General features: G+C 46.1%; 2 protein-coding genes across 2 annotated transcripts; one reads left to right on the plus strand and one right to left on the minus strand.

Moving 5' to 3' along the window:
* Positions 1–183: 183 nt before the first annotated feature.
* Positions 184–3,317, plus strand: AOL_s00004g620 (uncharacterized protein; the record flags this gene model as incomplete). Its single annotated transcript, XM_011119269.1, has 3 exons — positions 184–300; positions 385–555; positions 639–3,317. 3 exons carry the CDS (start codon positions 184–186, stop codon positions 3,315–3,317), a joined length of 2,967 nt encoding a protein of 988 aa, XP_011117571.1.
* A 5,281-nt stretch (positions 3,318–8,598) lies between these two features.
* On the minus strand, positions 8,599–10,627 carry AOL_s00004g621 (uncharacterized protein; the record flags this gene model as incomplete). The annotated part of the gene is made up of 2 exons (XM_011119270.1): positions 8,599–10,396; positions 10,536–10,627. 2 exons carry the CDS (start codon positions 10,625–10,627, stop codon positions 8,599–8,601), a joined length of 1,890 nt encoding a protein of 629 aa, XP_011117572.1.
* Between the last annotated feature and the right edge of the window lie 8,726 nt (positions 10,628–19,353).

Genomic DNA, 19,353 nt, shown 5'->3' on the forward strand with positions numbered 1-19,353 from the left:
CGAGCCCCGCTTCAGACGGCAGGTAATAGACTGACATACCTGGCCCGGCGCAGACGACAGTTGTTCACCATATCATCCTACACTGGTGCACCTGGTCGTCTTACATCATTACATCCATATACATCTATAAATCTATAGATCTATCGCCCTCGGAAGGTAGTTAAGATATAGATAGTCCCAACGATGTCTAACTACAATCCTGAGTATCGGCGAGATAATAAAGGGTCCGGATCACCGCCGTACTCTCGGGATAACTCACCCGAACGGCAGGCGCACGCTCGCGGACGAAGCCCTTCCGGTGTAAGTAATTTCATTTTCATAAAATATCGTTATCGATAGTGGTATTTGAATACTGATCCTGGTGTTCGTAATTAATGTACACAGGCGACGCTTCAGCTACCAGCCGCAAAGCCAGGCGGTCTAGTTGTCAGTCCCCCTTCGACGAGCCAGCCGGCGTATACTCCATACTATCCTGGGGCCTCGCCGACCACGACCTCACCCGTGAGCACTAAGGCTAACCCGCCGTCGCCCAAATCTTCTTCCGGGGCATATAAGGTATCTAAAGCACAGATCGAAACTGCTGAATATATCGATTTGAAAGTGACTAAATATCTTTCTCCTGGGCTATGTATATGAAGGCGTATCGGCCCCCCGTTCAGCAGGCATACTCGACCGACTCAGTGATACCCAGTCAACCACATGGGCCTTACACGGCTTACCAGCCTCCAAAGCCTGTGACATCGACACAATTACCAACCGTAGCCCCACTGCGCGTGAGGCCACATCCATCGCCCGTGATATCGCCTTTGGTTCAGCCTGTAAACAATGCAGACCAGCGACCAGTATCACCGCCTGCCCATCGACTCCCCTCACCATTACCAACAGCGCCGCGGCCAGACCCAGTTGATTATAGGCCATCGACTGCTGATAGTTACACCACTCTTCCTCCCCATGATAGCAAAGGAGGAAGTGCTGCTGCATATTACGCTCCATCTGTAACTGATTCTGTCGTCTCCACCCCGAGCACTTATGAACGTCCTAGTAAATTCTTTGAGAAACCAGCCACATACTCACCACCTGTGGCCACCGGACCATATACACCGCAAGGAGGCCCATATCAGCAGCAGCCTCAGCAGCAAGCCCCTCTCCCTTCCTCTTCCTATGGCCCACCAAAGCCAACTGCCACCCCGCCAGATCGGAATAGAGTGTCAAACTATGGGTCTCCAGCTGCCGCTCCTATCACACACCCGCAGAGCCCGCCACATCTACAACAGACCAACATCCCCTCGGCTACAGGGTATGCGGATTCAAACTACCATCCCTTTGGTCCTCCTCTACAGCCGCAGCAACCTGGTTCGTACCCTCCTGCGCAACAACAGGGTGCCTACCCCCCTGCACAGCAACAGCAAAGCTCGTATCCTCCCGCGCAACAACAGGATGCCTACCCCCCAGTGCAACAACAGGATGCCTACCCTCCTGCGCAGCAGGTAGGTAGTAACTACCCCCCAGCGCAACAACAGGGCGCATACCCTCCTACGCAAATGCCGGGTGCATATCCTACTACACAACAGTCGAGTCCATACACTCCGACGCAGCAAGCGACCGCTCCACCGGTCAATCCACCTCAACCACAGGCATATGCTGTTGAATTACCAAGTTCACCGGGCTTACCAAATCACCCCCCTAAGCCTTCAAAGCAACTTTCCTTCACCCTTCCTCCATCGGATGTCTATGCGGAGCGGATTGCAAATTTTATGAACATGCTTGAGAAAGAGGCTTCTTTATCTCCCACAGCTGCTCCTACTCTCGGTAGGCCAGAGCCAGAGGATCTTGAGACCAGGCGACACAAAGTCTTTAGGGATTGGATTGTGAGCGAAGCTAAGCTTAGAGGGCCGAAATTTGCTACGGATCTGGCAGATGATCTTGATAGCCTGAGTTTTGGGAACAAGAGGGCCTCGGAGCAGTTCACTGCGAAGCCTAGAGGTGGCACTGATATTTATGGAGGTTCATCAGCTCAGAGGTCAGCTTCACAACCGGCTTATATTCAACCCCCTGCCCCCCCGAAGGTCACGATGCTTGACCTTAGTAAATTGCTACCATTGATCTACCCGCCTCCACCTGCTAAAGTCACTGCTGCAGCCAAGCTTGCGCCGTTCCAGAAGACATTTGCCGCAACATCAAATTTGGCATTTATCGAAAGGAACCGCCAGACGTTTGTTGTAAATCAAGGTGAGATGGAACGTAGAATCCAAGCTGAGGTTGACGAGGTTCGTCGCCGTCGGGGCAAGCGTAACCCAGCAGACGCCGAGAATGTTGTGCGTGAAATCCGCAAGCGTGAAGGCTTGGATGCATACGAGCGTTTCGATCGTGATGTCGTCAGTGCTACGTACGGAGAGCTTATGAAATCTGGTGAGGTTATTGATACGGTCAAGCAAGGTGTCGAGGAATTCGTCAAAGATAGCGTCAACACTCTCACTACGGTGGAGCTCTTAGAAGTCATCAGCTTCCTGACTGCTGTTCAAGATCTCTCGACCACAGTCCACAATCATATGGAAAGCCTTTTGACGGAGAGGAGCATGAAGTATATGTACAGCTTGACGGTGCCTCTTTACGAGGCTAATGATGCGGCAGAGGCGAAGAAAATCGAAGCCTGGAATCAAAGTGTCGTCGCTGGCCAGGTTGCAGATAACAAGACTGCGGAAGAAAAGCGAGTTGGGAGCTATTCCAAGTTCATCATTGGGATTTGCGACCAGGTCATCGCTCGTGAAAAGGACAAAACTGCCCGATTGACCGCTGCTTTAACTGAACTTGTTAGAGCTATCGATGCTGGTACAAGGGACGGTGGTCGCCTCGAGTTCCTTATCCCACACGGCGAAGATACCCGACCATTCGATCTTTCCGAGGAAGGAAAGCTTTTGTGGTTACGATCTAAAATTTTGACCGCAGCTCTTGCAATCCAATCTTCTCTAGACTCTCAGAAGGCTCTTCAAAAGACAAAGGATGTGGCTACGAGACTCACGATCAAAGCTAGATATGCAGCACAGGAGGCAGAGGCAGTCAAGCAGAACCCGACAAACCAACAAAAGAATATCGAGGATATCAACAGGCTGAGAGAGTCTCAGGCCCGGGAAATTGAAGCGTTGACTAAGACCGAGGAACGGGATTCTGAGATTCGGGGCATTGAGAGAGGCAGGTTCGAGGCAACCATCCGACCCGCAACTGATACGCTAAAGAGCAAGGCACTAGCAGTCGGAGGCGAGCGGGCTCAAGGTTGGGCCAAAGAAGGCAATCAAGAGGCCCTTCTCGGTTGGGTGTAACGATTTTCTTTTGTTATTTTGAACGCTTAGCCATTTCATCACTCCGTCACGTTTGTATGCAACTGATCATATGCCCTTTTATTTGATTGAGTTTGTACATGGATTTAACGATATCAGTTTCAGCGTCCCCATAAAATAGCTAGCAATATTCCTCTCCGTTTTTGTTCTCTTTTCGGATTATCTTTCTGCAGTACTAGTTTCTATATCAATCTGTTCCAATGGATGCACGATTCGATACTGACGCAGTTCCTTGAAACCCCACCATGGGTGCATCCATTCCTGCAATCAAGATCAAGCTGTTATGATGCATGATGCACGTTTGTCTCAGCCATCCCGTGAACTCGGAAAATGTACCTGATGATCCCCAGGGTTCGAGAAGCCGAAGACCGATTCGATGCCTCACTCACCGGAATGCATTTCCAGGACCTAGACCCCGCTCGAGCTCCATCCCGTCCCACTGGTCTGCGGGTCCAGAACAGCGATATCACCCTGTTTATCATCACGAGTCCCATGTCTCCAAATTATACCTCATTGTGGTTAGAAAAAGGGGAAGCAAACTTTATTTGATATGAGTTCGCAGATGCAAACCCCAGCTCAAGGGATGGTTTTGTGTACCTGAAAACAAGGCCGTGATATCACGCAAAAGAGGTGTTGCCATTGTTGTTGGTTTGTGTGGCATTTTTATTAGACAACGCACAATTTCCAACAGAGTGGTCTGGTTTGTTGAGTATCGCGCTAGCCACACCATAGTACTAAATTGCGATATCGAGACGATGGAAAGGAAATAGGGTTCTTTCATAGGTATATGTTAGCCGTTTCATCAAGCTGCCTTGCCTTAGCTTCAAATCCGAGTACCAGCTGAGGATATACTACGATTATCATGTGAGACATTAACTCGGGTCCAGTATCGTATGTATTTTGCAGGTCGATTCTATGGATAACCATCGGTTCCCGGTCCATGGCCCAATTCGGTCACTAACATGTCTTAAGAAGACCTTCGTTCCGGTAACTTGGGAACTCCCTGTATGTCGGGAGATAGATACTATGTACTAGATCCACAAAGCTGCAGCGGTCAGCTGAAAAATATCGTTTTTGGTCCTGCTGATTCAAAGTGTTCTGTCGCATTCCTTTCCGTTTCGAGGAGAACGCTAGAGAGTTAAAGGTCCATATGCAACCTGTCAATAAATACATTCAAGGTTTTAATTTAAGGAGCAGGTCATGTCGTTATTGAAAAACAGCCTGTCGATATATTGAGTAGGAGTCATGAGAAATAGAAGACAAAAAGGGCATGATGTCGAAGTGACGTTTTTTAAAATCCAAGGATCCTGTAGTAAGATGCATATTCCATTCCGCAGTTCAGGGTAGCTAGTAAGTACTTGGGCGACAAGGGACAGGAGGCTTTTTCCAAAGGACAAACCAATTATTATAAACCCTATTATTGCATATTCGCGGACTGTGTCTGCGTAGTGATAACTTGACTACCTCTATCTCAAGAGCGTATGCACCCAGGGCCGCATTAATATTTCATACCAAGAAGAGGGGTCAGCCTCCCTCGTCCCTCTAGCTCATGTTTGCCATGTCAGAATCACAGCCTACTACGTGCAACAGAAAGTTTAGACAGAACTCACGTTCCAAAGCTTTTATCGACAAGTTGATAACTCGGGCCAATCCCAGGAAGCACATGTGTGCATATGTGCTGCCCACCCTAAGGGGAGAAAAAAAAAAAAAATCGAGCATACGTGCGCAAGCCACCGAATTGAATAGTACGTTTGTCATCCAAAATTTGCCGTCATTTGAACAAAATATTTGTCACATATGGATGCATTAGGTGATGGAGGTGATAAAGATACCAAGTTGACGAGGGTGAGTAAGTAAGTAGGCATCGTCTAGTGGGCATCGTATCGCAGATTTTAGGCCATGTTTTGGCCACGGAATCGGACGGTCAAAGATCGGAAACCGGCGTGGTTTAGTTAAAATGAGAGAGTCGAACTGTGCAGCATGGCGTTCTTGGCAAATCTGGAATGCGTCGTAGCTTCGATCCAGCAGTAACAAGTACCGATGCCGGAATATATGCCAGCCGAGTAAACACTACTAGCCCAGATCATGATCACTATTTCCCGTCAACCTTGATCTCGGGCGAGACCCCCAAAAACTTGATTCGTCTGGAAACGCTGTCCGAATGGGCGTTTCCCTCCTTAGCAGTTTTGCGAGCTTCAAAAGTCTGCGGCGGCACCAGGAAATTATTTTGATGCAAGTGCGAGGAAACAAGCCAAAGGCAAAGTGATGGTGTCAACGCCGTTAGCTGCTTACCGTCTGCATGTATGTAAGTGAGTAAGTGAGTATGTACTATGTACACAGTAGGTGGAAAACGGCGAATCCAGACTGCTGATGGGTGTGACCACGGGCTGTTCTTGCAGAGCTTCATGGCCGAAAAGACGCAAGCTGCGCAAGCACCTCGATTGAAACTAGACCAATCCGGGCCTAGACCCACCCATCCACCCGATTTCGACTGAAGCCAAGGCGCTCGACCATACCTTCCCACCAGAGCCTTGGGATTGGATGGCGGGATCTCCTTTTTGGGGATTGGCTTGGTGGGAAAACTTCGGCAAACTAATATTTAGGTACCCCGCTTCTGGCTCCAGTTCAGAAACTTTAAAACGTCAAATATTAGGTTCAAATTGATACTTACTTTTATGTGAGGCTGCTTCTTGTCCATAGTTAGTTATGATCGAGGATTCCCTGTCTGTGATTATTTGAGGCCCTCTGAGTTATTTCCTGGCTGATTATCACATTTCACGCGTGAAGTGGCTGAATATTCTCCACTTCTTTGAGCTAATCGAGACGCCACAAAGCGTGCGCTCTGGGCTCCGACCCGCTTTCTTAACCTCACCAGTACAGTGCGCAAATTTAAAGTGTCTGGGAAAGAATCCAATTTTTCTGTGTTAATACTCGGTTTTGCGTGCTGCCGCCATTAGCGAGGCCTGTTAGGATTGACCAGAGGAGGCTGGTGTTTTATATAAATAATAAGTCAGTAAGGAAGTATGTATGTATGCTGAGATACCATAATCAACTATCGATCATGCACACAAGTAGGAATTGTTACATATCATGCATTTATTGTTACATGCCCACATTTTCGATTTGACGAGAACTGTTCCAAGGACAGCCTAGCTTCGTGGAAGTCCGGCATGGAGAGCCCGGCCCTGCCCTTCCCCGGTCGACTGAGCCTATCGAGGAGCAGGGCCGCACCACAAGGGCTCAGGCGAAGACTTCTTATTGGCGGCACCAAGCGAGGGTCGATGCACCAGCAAAGACCAAATTCACACAACGGCTGCCACTGCAGCGCTGCCATCAAAGTTGAGATTCGATCTGGAGAGAAGCGTTTATACGTTTATACTAAGCGGTCGAAGGGTGCATATCCAAAAATTATATTCTGGTTGGGACATGATATCACTTGCAAAGAGTACTTAATCATTTTGCATGAGGCTGATACGCAATCGATCAAAAACCTAACTACGCCAGACTAGTTAGAACATAGCGTTCATTCCATATAATTATAACCTAGCGTGGCGGTCAAGACAGCATGCTGACCGGAAAATACGACGAACCGAACCACCAAGACTTCAGCTAAATTAAATATTTAACTTTAAATATATATACCCTTGGTACCCTAGAGCCCTGTACTGTGTACTGTGTAGGATGTCTCGGCTGTTTGACGAATTGCAAAGAAAATGAAGCGAGGGTCAAGGCCCATCGAGCCATGGATCCATGTTCAGGATCGAATTTTCGGACCACCTTGTCGAGATCGCTGCTGGAATGGATATCCCACCTTGCGGATTCTACAAGGTATGTATTTACCAGGCTCCAAAATCTTAAAAGCCACAGCCAGCCGCGGCGTGGCTAACTAGCATTATCGTTACGAGATCGTGGGAACTTTGAAAATAGACTCCGTTCCGCGAAGGACGTCGGAGCTGAGCACTGCAAAAATTACGTATGACTTCCTTATCCAACCCCATAAGCATGTATACTTGGTAATATACGTCTGATGCATGTATTAGGATCTAGATGTATAGAAGTAAGGGGAAGTCGCATCGCATCTCCTTCAGCCGGGCCCTAGTTCCGAGAATCCTACGCAGCAGGCCTTTTACACTTTGGTGATTCGAAGCTCTAAGAGAAGCCCGGGTTTAAAACTTTCGGGCAACTTTTCGAATTGGAACAGATCATATTGGCTATCGCGTTGCGGAATCGCACCAGGGGATTTAGCCGGCTCAGAAGGGTTTCCTGACGTGGTGGGGTTCATGAAAAATAAAAGTCAAGAGAGCATTCGATGGTATGTATTATCTACTCACTTGTAAGCCCAGTCGCGCATAAGAGTAGGCGATTCATAAGTACTTGAGCTTAAGTTGAGGATGTTGATAAAGAAAAGAGGGAAAAGGGGGAGGGTCGGGTCTGGACATGTGGGAAATATTTTAGGAAGCATACTTAAGGCATATGCCTATTACACTAGTACCTGCTAAATTAATGCTGTGTGAACGCACATGCATGCATACAACTCTTTCACCTCATACTAAGTAAGTCCTTAAGTATATACAACTGGAGTAATTGATCAAGCGAGAGGAAAAGTAAATACGTTATGTGGTTATTCAATATGGATAGAAAGGAAGAGTAACATTGAAAATTCCGAATGCAATACACCGTAAACGACCGTGATATTCTCTCTATGTACATACAAACAGTAATGATGATCCCAAGGCAAAAGCAGAAGATAATATGTAAGAAAGGGATAGTATCGATCAGACAGGAAAAAAAAGAAAACCCTTAAACTGGGAGCGAGATTGCCACACCATTCATGTAAAAAAGACAGCCAACTTCGAACTCCATTGAATGGGAAACCGCACGTTTCGTGCCAGAGACGTCGTTCCAGACCCAATTCCGACAAAATATATAGACAGTTGATCCGAAATGGTTAAGAGAAAATATACATATACATAGAAGGTATTTCTGTTTAGGTAATTTGGGGGGGGGACATTAGCCATTAGAATATTGGGGCATGACTGACAGGAAGGGAAAAAATACAAATGCCCGCATCAAGAATCCAAAGGAAAAAGAGGGTGCATCAATGCGCCAGGTTGAAAGGGAAGTGGATCATTATGAAATAAGAACTAAAAGAAAACAACCAGCCGAACCCAAACTCCTGACGATAAATACTCACACCGTTGGTATGCAGAATAAGAGAAATATCAAATTATCCACCGAAGCGGAAATACACGAGATGGGGTACTTAGTAGAGGAGAAACTGATGGCCCTGGTCACCGTATTTTCTAGCAAAAGATACCCAGCTCTCTTCAACACCAGCCTCACTCCAGTACGCATCAAGGAAAGCAAGGGCGGCGAGGCAGTTGCTGAAACCTGTCACAGCCATAGCCTCTTTCATTCTCCATTGAACATATTGTTGGGTGTTAACGTCGCCCACGCTCTCAGTCCCAAGAATGAAAAGAGGATAAACCAGATCAACTGCAAATCGCTTTTGATCCTTGATTGAGTGAAGGGATCTATAAAGCTCTTGCTTTGATGTTGTTATTAAAGGATTGGTTGAGGGGAAATTGTAAAGAGACCTCCAAGCGTAGAGTAGACCTGAATGATGGTAGACATTGATTAGATGATTAAAATCGTCTTTCTGTTCAACGGTCAAAACCGAAGCGAAGGCGGCAGATGCCCTAGCAGTTCGCTGTCTTGCACTCTCGAACCGAGTTTGGATAGCTTCCGGCGGGGGGATCGATGGCGGCGTCCTTTCTGGGTTAGAAAGCTGTCGTTCCCATCGTGTGATTTGATGCATGACTTTGAGGAAGTCTTCGAAAAGCTCTTCCCTGCCGGAAGTTGGAGTGTTTACTGGCATCTCGAAATCCTTCGCATCATCATTAGAAAATGTAGTGGTGGATGCGAGCACGTCAATAACAAAGAACTGTGAGAGCAAGAAACTGCTGGTTTGGTCGTCCTCTGAGGCAATTTGAGTCGCGCCTCCCCGAAGCTTGATCATTGTCCTGGCGGCATCCAAATGCGTCCTCCAGGCATTTGTCTGACTACCAATCATCTCGAAGTTTGTGAGCATGATTATAGCTGCCAAAGTAGCATCGGAATCCATTTTGTCCCTGATCTGATAAGTCGGGTCAGGGCTTTGGTACCCGAGAGTCTGTGTTTCAATCTTGAGACGGTTGGTAATTAGAGCTAAAGAGGAATCCCGATATCTCGTAGCTGCGGATGAGTATGCTGGGTTGTTCCCACTATTCTGTGCAGATAGATGGTTGGCTGACACCGCCAATAGTGCCAGAAGTAGAGTAGGCGATTGCATGGCGAGTGGAATCATGATTTTTCTCCAAGGGTTGCTGGGAGTATCAATCCATACCATCATTGCTGCTAATGTTTGGTCGTAATGGGCAATGAGTTCCCTTACGGAGTTGTTCTGGAGGATCGTTGGGAGTTGGGAGTTGAGGTCATAACTAAAATCGAAATCCGGTAGTGGAGGCGTGTACTCCATGCTGTACACCGAACTTGGCGGAGAAGGCACCATTGTTGGCTTGCTATCGTAGTAATCGAGGCCACTAGCAGTTGTAGTAGCGGTATTCAGCCCCCCTCCATTCTGCACCAGCCAGTCGTCCCATCCTCCGGTAGTATCAACCGATCCACCACAACAGCCACCACCCAAATGACCATCTTCCTCCTCGAAATCGGCATCGGCGTCCGGTTGGTTCAACAGGTCAACTCTTACGATGTTGACATTGGAAAAAGTAGGTTGTTGTTTAAGTGGAGCTGGGGCATGTTGTTTAAAGGATGGCTCCTGTTTGTGTGTCTTCGATCTGGGAGATGTGGTTGTAGACTTTGGAGGGGTGGCCATTGATAGATTGGAATTTTCTTTGGACATGCTGGCGATGGCATGTTCCGGATTTCTAATGGGATATGACTTGCCGGCAAGCTTTCCTCTACTAGCAACTCCCTGGCCCCATTTAAGGACGAGGCCATATCCAGGGCACTCGAGATTCCTTCCTCGACACTTGCCACATGTAGGTAGAGCCCGGTCACATCTGATGGTAGGAAGTAGGTATGTTAGTATTAGAGCCAAATGGAAAACGAGCAAAAAAAAAGGAGCAAAGCTAATTAAAAATAATAACAATAGAAAATAGAGAATAGAGAATAGAGAATATAAAGAAAGAAAAAACTAACTTTATGCGTCTTCTGTTGCAAACCTTGCAATCCTGGGTTGCCCTTGGAGTATTATCGTCGACCTTGATTCTGGAATTTCCACCACGAGGCATCTTGATAGGCTTAGGCGGTGCCTGAACAGCTAGCATTCTATGCAATGGCTGGATAGAAGATAATGATATGATGGCTCAAGCCGTCTAGGATTCTTGTTTCTGTAGGCACTGACGGTATGTGTGTATGTATGTATGTTATAGTTGATTGTAGGGATTATAAAGGAAGTTCAAGAGCCCAAAGAGGGAATGAAGGAAAAAGAAAGGAATAGAGTGAGGTGAGGGAGGGAAAAGAAATGTCAGTGTCTTTATTGGTGTTTCTGCACGATGCAATGGAACTGACAGATGAAGATGTCAGAAGAGAGGTCGATGGAAAGAAGGATGAGCTTTAGTATAAGCGCAATGATCCTGATTTGTTCAAGCCAGTGAAGCTGCTTGGGGAAAATGAGGTTAGAGAATGGGGGACATGAAGATGTTATAAACTTTTCCCGTAAAAGAGCGTCCTAGCTTGGACTCGCTCGCCCACACCGCACAGAATCAAAATCAAAATCAGAATCAGAAGAGAGCAAATTAACGAACACGCCCAGTCCATTCCAGTCCAGGAACGACCCAACGGTGAGCCATGCCGGGCAGCGTGGTGTGGGGTTCTGGTGTGCTGCCCATGCCGCAGAGACAAGAGAAGAGACAAGAGACATTGCAATCGCAGCGGTCGTGGTTGCTTCTTCCTTTGGCTTGGCGGGTAGCTATGTATGTACACACACCTCGCATCAAGAGACATCCTCGCATCCATCCACCACCATCCACCACCACCATCCACCATCACCATCACTAAAATTAAAAAAAGCACTTCTTTCCCGTTTTTTATTTTTTTATTTTTTTTTAGGTCACGACCACCCCCCTACATACACTATGTATATAGCCCTGAAGATTCGCCCACCCTCTGCGCTATCTGCGCGAGGTTTGTCGTAATTCAGGGCCACATTTCAAAGTATCACTCTCTCGCACTAGCTTGAGTCGTGAGGCAGAAAAGCAAATACTGAGGCTGCATGTCGTGACTGGGAGTCTATCTTTGCTTCTTCCTTCTTATCCTCTTCTTCCTCTTGTTTTCTTCTTCTTCTTGTTCCTCTGTCATTGCCCGAGCCGAAATACAATGTCTCTCGTCCTGGGCGGACCCGATTGCTAGCAACATTAACTTACTATGTATGGAGTGCATACATACAAAACGGCGGATGGCAGAAGAAATCTGCACCGCACGATCTTCTTGTATTGCATTGTATGTAAGTACAAAACGAGTGCTCAGTATGCCACACCGAAATTGATTGAGAATCACCATCTTCCCAAATAGGTAAATGTCGAAAGATTACTTCCTCTTCTGCATTTTTCGATTCCAAAAAAAAATAAAAAATCTTGTAAAAATAATTTTTAATTTTGACCATCTGCTGATGTGACCGTGCTCGTTTTAGTATCGCTTCAATACTATAGTACATATATACTATGTATATCACTATCAAAAGAGCAATCATAACATGAATCTGCCAGCTTACCCCATTTAAACCTTTTGATCAAAATGAAACCTTCATGATCTGAACCTCATCAAAATTTGGGGAAACCACAGAGATAGGGAAAACACACTGGATGGAATGCGCTCAATGACGACTTGCCATACATTTCACTGATCAATGCACATCCATGGTGGTGATAGTAACCCTGGGACCTTGCAAGGTTCACTAGCGAGGCCAAGACACCCTGTCCGATATCTCTCCCACTACTCTGTACAATTCATGATGGCATCGTACTCCCAACCCCTCTTCTATTTTAGTGCGGTCGCTTTTTTCACATTAACTAAGTAATTCTCGCCAACCGACTCGAAAAAAATGTGATAGGGAAAAAAGGTTAACGGAGTAAGACAAAAAAAAAAAAGGGAGCGGAGCTACAGCCGAAGGCCTAGGTTTAGAGCTGTCTCAGGTTGCGAGAGGGAAACCTGCAAGCAAAAATGCCCCGCAGGTGTCGAATCCCAGGCTAACGGTCAGGTTGGATCGTTGGATCCTACAAGCACGATTACCTAGGTACCTAGGTAAGTACCACTGTAAAGTTTCAAAAAGCAGAATATTTCGAGGTTTTCCTTCCCTTCCCTTCTTTCTCGAAGCCCACGATGAAACGCGAACGATCACGAGGCTCTTTCAGCTTTTCCAAACCCATGGCTTGTTTTGATTCCGATATGGTTATGTAGGTAAGGAATCATCGAATTAGTGCCAGGTTGCAAGCTTAGCCCATCAGATCAAAGAGCTTAAAAGGCCTCTTTTTTTATACATCACTAGCTAAGAAAGAAAGAAAGAAAGGGTTTTAAAACTCTTCCCAAAAAGCTTTTCATAAAAATATCCCCATGACGAACTATCCGAACCATGGATAAGGAACATAACGAGCTCGCAGAGGTAGCACTGATAACCGGCTTACTCGGAACTCTTGGCATGTAAATATCCACGTGAATCGCATGTGCCGTGCTATGCCGTTCCTCGAGTATAAGCGTATAAAAACTTTAATTACATGCCCTGGCCAGACATGTCGATAGAGATGGAAAAGTATGCGCAAGTTAGTAACACTACGGCAAGTCAGTCGGTCGGGAACCAAAAGCACACATTAGAGAGAGTACGTACGTAAGTATCGAAGAAGGTAAGAATTATGCAAACCAATATGGCCTGTGGGCGTTCGCATACATACATACATTTAACGTCGGCCGGCTCCATATGCAGTCTTCGAAACGGTCGATTCCATCGCTCTACACCTTGGGCGAGTTTGAGGATCTGATTCATTAAACGAGCAATGCAATGCACAATTAATACGTCGTCCCGCCTTCTAACTGATAGACGGTGCTAAAACTGCATGCTGTGCTGTGTGCCTTGCCTGTACGAATGCATATGTGTATGTATGTATAAACATAACCTGGGGAAATATGCCACTCTGCCCTTCAAAAATCTATCCCACGATTTCCAGCTAAGAAATAGACTTTTGGATCATGAAAATTTTGAAACAACAAAAGAATTTTTTTTCTCTATCGTAGACAGGTTTCTGTATTGTCGTTGTGTCTGAGATTAAGTTTTCCCGCATTCCAAGGCTTTTCCTGCTGGCAGATTTTCGAGGACAAACCGTCCGCAGGGACCTTTTCCTTGCCCGGCACTTGGACCAACATCGTGCGAAAAGGAAGATCGAGCAAAAGCAATTCGGTGTCGAGCCGCCTCAAAACAGGATCGATCCAGAAATCATTTTCTTAAGTGCAATAATGTGGACTATGTGCAGTTCGAATCGTCAGTCGATCTAGCAGGATATTTGCATAAATGGGTTGTGTGGCGATCGATTCATTCGAATCCACGGCTACCGAGCACCCACGTTTGGTGAGCATTGTCCAGGTATCTTTCGAACTGGGTACCTCCCGGGATCAATCACGGTCGACTGCTCCATACTTGAAGATGAATCTCGGGGGGCCAGTATTTGTGGGGGTCAACGCGCACTCGCCATAAGAATGGCTGGTAAAAGAAGCAAAATGGGGCACAGGAGGGTCCCCTGTCCGCCCCATAATGAACACCGAAATTGGCAGCTTGGGCGAGAAATATCGGATAGCTTACTAAATCAACTTGGGACTACCTAATAATCTACATCCCCTCGATCTTTGCGAATGCGTTAGTGCTTGGTGCGGGTTTTGATTAGTGAAATGTAACCAGGTAGTAATTATTTGAAGTTAACTCATCTTCATCCATGCTCCATCAAAGTCAGATATATCAAAGTCGATAATATCAAAATGCATCACGATCGATATCCAGGGGTTGTCCCATTTCGAACTTGACTAACTACAATACTGCCAGTGTGGTAGGCGATAGAATTGGGATTTTAGAGCCTTTGAAAAGATACCCCATCATGTACCTGCATCTGCAGGAGGCGGATTTCATGCAGCAGTAGAGGATAAAACCAAGTTGTTAACGCTTCCGGTATCTACTTTGGATAATCGGTCGTTTCACATTTATCGGGTTGATTGATTCCTATACATACACAGTAAGCTATATCAAGGTCAAGGACTCCTGACACTATACTAACCGATCTATACACATACAGTAGCAATGATGATACCGCCGACTTCCTGCTCGCAGAGCAACCGGTGTCTGGGTCCCCCAGGGGGGGCAATTTCATGCAATCTTATCTATGCATATGTATGGATCCCTTGAAATTATGGGTACTGCCACCTGACCATCAAAGCGATTCCAAACTCGAGATGTCGTCAATGTGGCTCCACGGCCAAAGACATAAGCAATTCCTACTTCACAGGACTCACGGTCCCATGTAGATGAAACCTCGCAACGGTATAGAGTTCTGCTTGCATAAACCTGAGGAACTTGGACTGACGCCCAGAAATTTTGTATTTCGGTACCTGCAGTAGCGTGAAGTTCTTGTGGATACCGTTGTATGTGCTAGTTGTGATATATTACCGTTTTGTCAGTGCACCCCGATAGTCGACCCGCTTCCCAGTCGAGTCCCAGTCCAGCAGGAACGCGAACCTGTCCGGACATTTATTATTTTTATTTTTATTTTATTTCCCTCCTCGTCGATAAATTGATTCGGAGCAACCCCCCTGATAAAACTTTGGTGCCGTTGTGTCGACTTAATTCCGTTCGGAACCGGCGATATTGATCCGAAGTCGAAATCGAAATATTCAACCTAGTCTTTAAAATAGCAGTTTGTTGTAAATTGATTTATGCACAACCGGCAAAAGTGTTGCCAGCATTGCCAGCATCGCCAGCATAACATATGCATAGCCTCAGGCCATTATACTCGAGTACTCGAATGCCCCCACTGTTGTAGACTTATTGATACAGCTCTTCTGCAGGGCATGTCACCAAGGGGGAAGGATCAGGGTTTAGACATACATGAACATTCTAAATGCAAGCAATCAGTTTTGACGTGACAATCTACACTAATTGGGCGCAGCCTCAAGTCTGGAGAAAAGCTCAGATGACACCGCTACCGTGCAGGATTGGGAAGGTCGATAACCGCGACACACGCAAAGATCCCTGTCTACATGTATCAAGGCTAAGGAGCACAAGATGGTGACAGTTGACGACCATTCCCTCCCGCTCGGGCTCTATCTTCAGCTGAATAAGATCGGCACATGCATATTTGTCGCAGAAGTAACTCGCCACAGCAGCTTAGGAATCCTAATTTGTTACCAAGAAGTTACAGCGCGGCGCACCCCGGTTGGATTTGAAAACCTTCGACGGGTACAGCCCCATGGATCATGGATTGCAATGGTCCATCCAAACGGATATTAATTATGCATGTGCTAAAACGAGATTGGCAGAATTGTGGATGCGGGCTGGAAGCGTACATCAAAGCCGACCTACCGATGGTAGAATTTGGGATTTAGTAGACTTCAAGCCGCTGATGCATATGCATATGCTTTTCCCATTAAAGACGACAAAGTCCCCACATGTACATACCAAGCTCTATTGCCCGAAATTGCGGTTGAGAATCATGGAAATGATTCTAGAGCGTCGATATTTCTAGAGCCATTTGCTCTGACACGAAGGACAGGGGGTGAACGTTGTAGGATCATCAATCTCATGTTTCACCCTCCTGGCGGCGCCAGACGGGCCAGGGCACGATGAGATATCGCCGTAATAGGAATGATAAAGTGCCAAGCTGGCTGGGACGAAGCTTGGGTAGCTGAGCAAACACTCTAACCAGCCATTATGTTCTCCAAGCGAGTATTAGACCGGTCGTAAATATGGTATAGCCTTGTCTCGTAAACTAAGATCCGGTATAGTCTGTTTCGAATGTGAAGCTGATGGTTTGTTGGATATTTTTGTGTTGGCGCATTGCAATGCAACGGATATTTCGGATGCCATAAATTATAATTATAAATAGTACGTACGTACAATCGATATAATCAATATTATCATGATCATGACATGGCCACGGATTCGAACATGGGTTATTATTTACGGGTAACCTAGTAATACAATATAAATACTATCATGATGCTGGAACGTAGCTTATGAATGATGTATGATACCATGGTACCACAGATATCATATACTTGGCCCACATCAATCAAAGCTTTAAAGTACTCTCGGAATAATTAACCGGGCATTGCATACGTAGAACCTCAAAGTTTGAAAGAAGGTTCACGCTTAGTGAAACACTTTAAAAAGGACAGCAAACACATTTAGGATATGAATCTAGTTTATACGGGACGATGGTTCATGGAGCGATCGATTTATGTTATAAACATGTAAGTACCTACCGGCCCTACTTAACTTACATCCATTAATCCTGGGATATATCATAGTTAATATCATATATATCATATCTTAGCATCATATTATATCTCGTACGTAGCATCTGGGCGAATGTTCGGGTGTCATCGATATAAAAAAAAAACTTAACTTTCGCAATCCTGCTTGACATGATGGGAGCTAGTGTTTCACTAGATTGTGGGGTTGTCATATCAGGGAAAGTTCAGGTACCAATTGTAATCTCAGAAATTGACAGTTGGGAAGATTTAATTTCGTCTTGGAAGGTGAAAATACTTGGAAATAGGCTCCTCCATCTACCATACTGATCGGGAAACATTCGAGAAGAAGCTCCGTCTTCCACAGAATCTGATACACACACTCACAGGACAATCGTGACCCCTGCAGCCACCATCACACCAGTTCACTTGGTGGGTTTGTTTGTCACCTTGGCTTGTTGGCGACATTTGATTAGCCCCAAGCGAATCTGCAAGGTACGCGATGAATTGGCCCTGGCGAATTATTAACGCTCGGGGCCTCGCTTCAGCCTTCTTTTGCATACCATACGCCGCACTTGTGAGGCCCGCGGAAGGTGCAAGTCACCCGGGATGCAGTAATAGCGTCCCGGGAAGGATGGTCACCTGGATCACGGCATCCCTGCACCCATCCCAAACCAAGTTTCCTGCACTTAACGGATCAATGACTATTCCGTTACAGGTAGTCCTAACCGGGTCATCAACTGGAACTGTCAGACTCTGGCCAATTACGGTGTATCGCTGGACTGGTAACCGAAAGCGGGGTCCTCCCGCATGTCCCCGAGCCACGAACTGCTGGCTGATAGGAAAACATTGTGTGCCTGATTCGATTGACGATTGGATGGTTTATGATAAAGCTTGGTGTGGTAATAAGTTTCGACGTTATTACCGTTACCGTGGCCAATTTCTTCCCTTTTAGCCGTCCTTGATGAAAGGCGACCAAACCATTACTTTGGATGTATCCCGTATGTAAGTAGTATAGCGGATGTTGCTGACTAGGCTAGGTAGATCTATGTAGCCCAGGAAATCGGCGTTTTGATGAGACCGCTGCGGTATTGCCTCACATAAGAGGGTACATGTGTGTATACAGAGGACGGTTTATTTCATCTTGTTAGCCCGGATAGTTATCGATAACCCTTTTGGTTCCCTATCAGCAAATTAACATTATTACTTACACTTAGTGATATCAAGTCGGAAGTGCTGTTATCAAGCTTGCAACTTAAGGGGCACGTACATACGTGCATACATGCCTCACATGGCACTGGACCACCCACATACATGCATTTAATTAAGTAATTAGAGATTTTCGATGCTATGTATTGATCGTATACTGTATGCAGCAATAGATAATGATGAACGCTAGCCGCACTGTATACGAAGGGCCTTAGCAAAGAATTGCGGAATCGGTAAGCCATTGCTTCATTCCTCCTCCTCCTCCTCCTCTTCCTCCTCAAGGCACCAGAAGGGCTAGGCCTACAACGCTGGGTTCGCATATTGTCACCACGCCATTTTCCCATTTCTACCAGGAAGCCATCGTTTCGCTGCGCCTTAGCTGCTACTAGGCAGATGATCGCTGTTAAGTTTTGCTCGCTTCGTAGCCTGGTCGGCAAGGGTTTTCACCAGAATCGAATCGGATTTACAATATCGCATGAACAGATTTGACAATCCTTGGCCATTCCTCGCAATGTGCTACTGAAACATAAACGAATGCTGTTCTACAAGACAAGGGTACTGACGGCATATGCCAACGGTGATTTATGTGTCAACGAATTGGTCAAAATTGGTACCTGGCAAGTCGAGAAAATAAAAATAAGCATGGCTTGCAGGGTGGTCTTCACGGTCGCCTTATGATTACCCCACCATTTTGAGTCCCATTCCCTTGCTTCCTGAGCCCAAAAGATCATTGTTTGAGCTGATCTTTTCTTAGATCTATCCCAGTCGAGTTGAAATCCGAACACGACTGCCAGATAATATGTGGTTCCATTATAACTATATTAAATCGAATGAATGGCTCGGACGGAAGAAGGGAAGGTAAGACATTTTGTCTTAATCCTAAACGAGACAGTGAGACATGCTTCTCGGATCCTTGGCGCCGTCCCCACTTTCAACTGACGGGAACCGGTTTTCGTTTTTGACTGTAGACGGGACGTGCGGCGACGTCATTTACTGTGGACATTCTCTGTGGCCCTGCAGACCATCTTGTAATTGAGTAATTGAGGCGAAGTCAACTCTGAGCAAGATGTATCAACTGGTGTTCAGGTCGTGGAGATATACTTGCGTAGAGATTCTTTTATGCGCATTATTTCATTTCATTTTATTTTTTTTACGTACACGTACAGATCTCAGTGTGGGTGCCCATGTACATGTACATGTTGTAACGGCGACTGCCGCGGTACCGTAGATGTATACATGTTCAGAGTAATGCACTTGCGCCTCTAGCCTTTTCATTGCACCCGAATCGCCAGGCTAATGAAAG

This window comes from Orbilia oligospora (assembly GCF_000225545.1).
Source record: "Orbilia oligospora ATCC 24927 unplaced genomic scaffold scaffold00004, whole genome shotgun sequence".
NCBI classification, from domain to species: Eukaryota; Fungi; Ascomycota; class Orbiliomycetes; order Orbiliales; family Orbiliaceae; genus Orbilia; species Orbilia oligospora.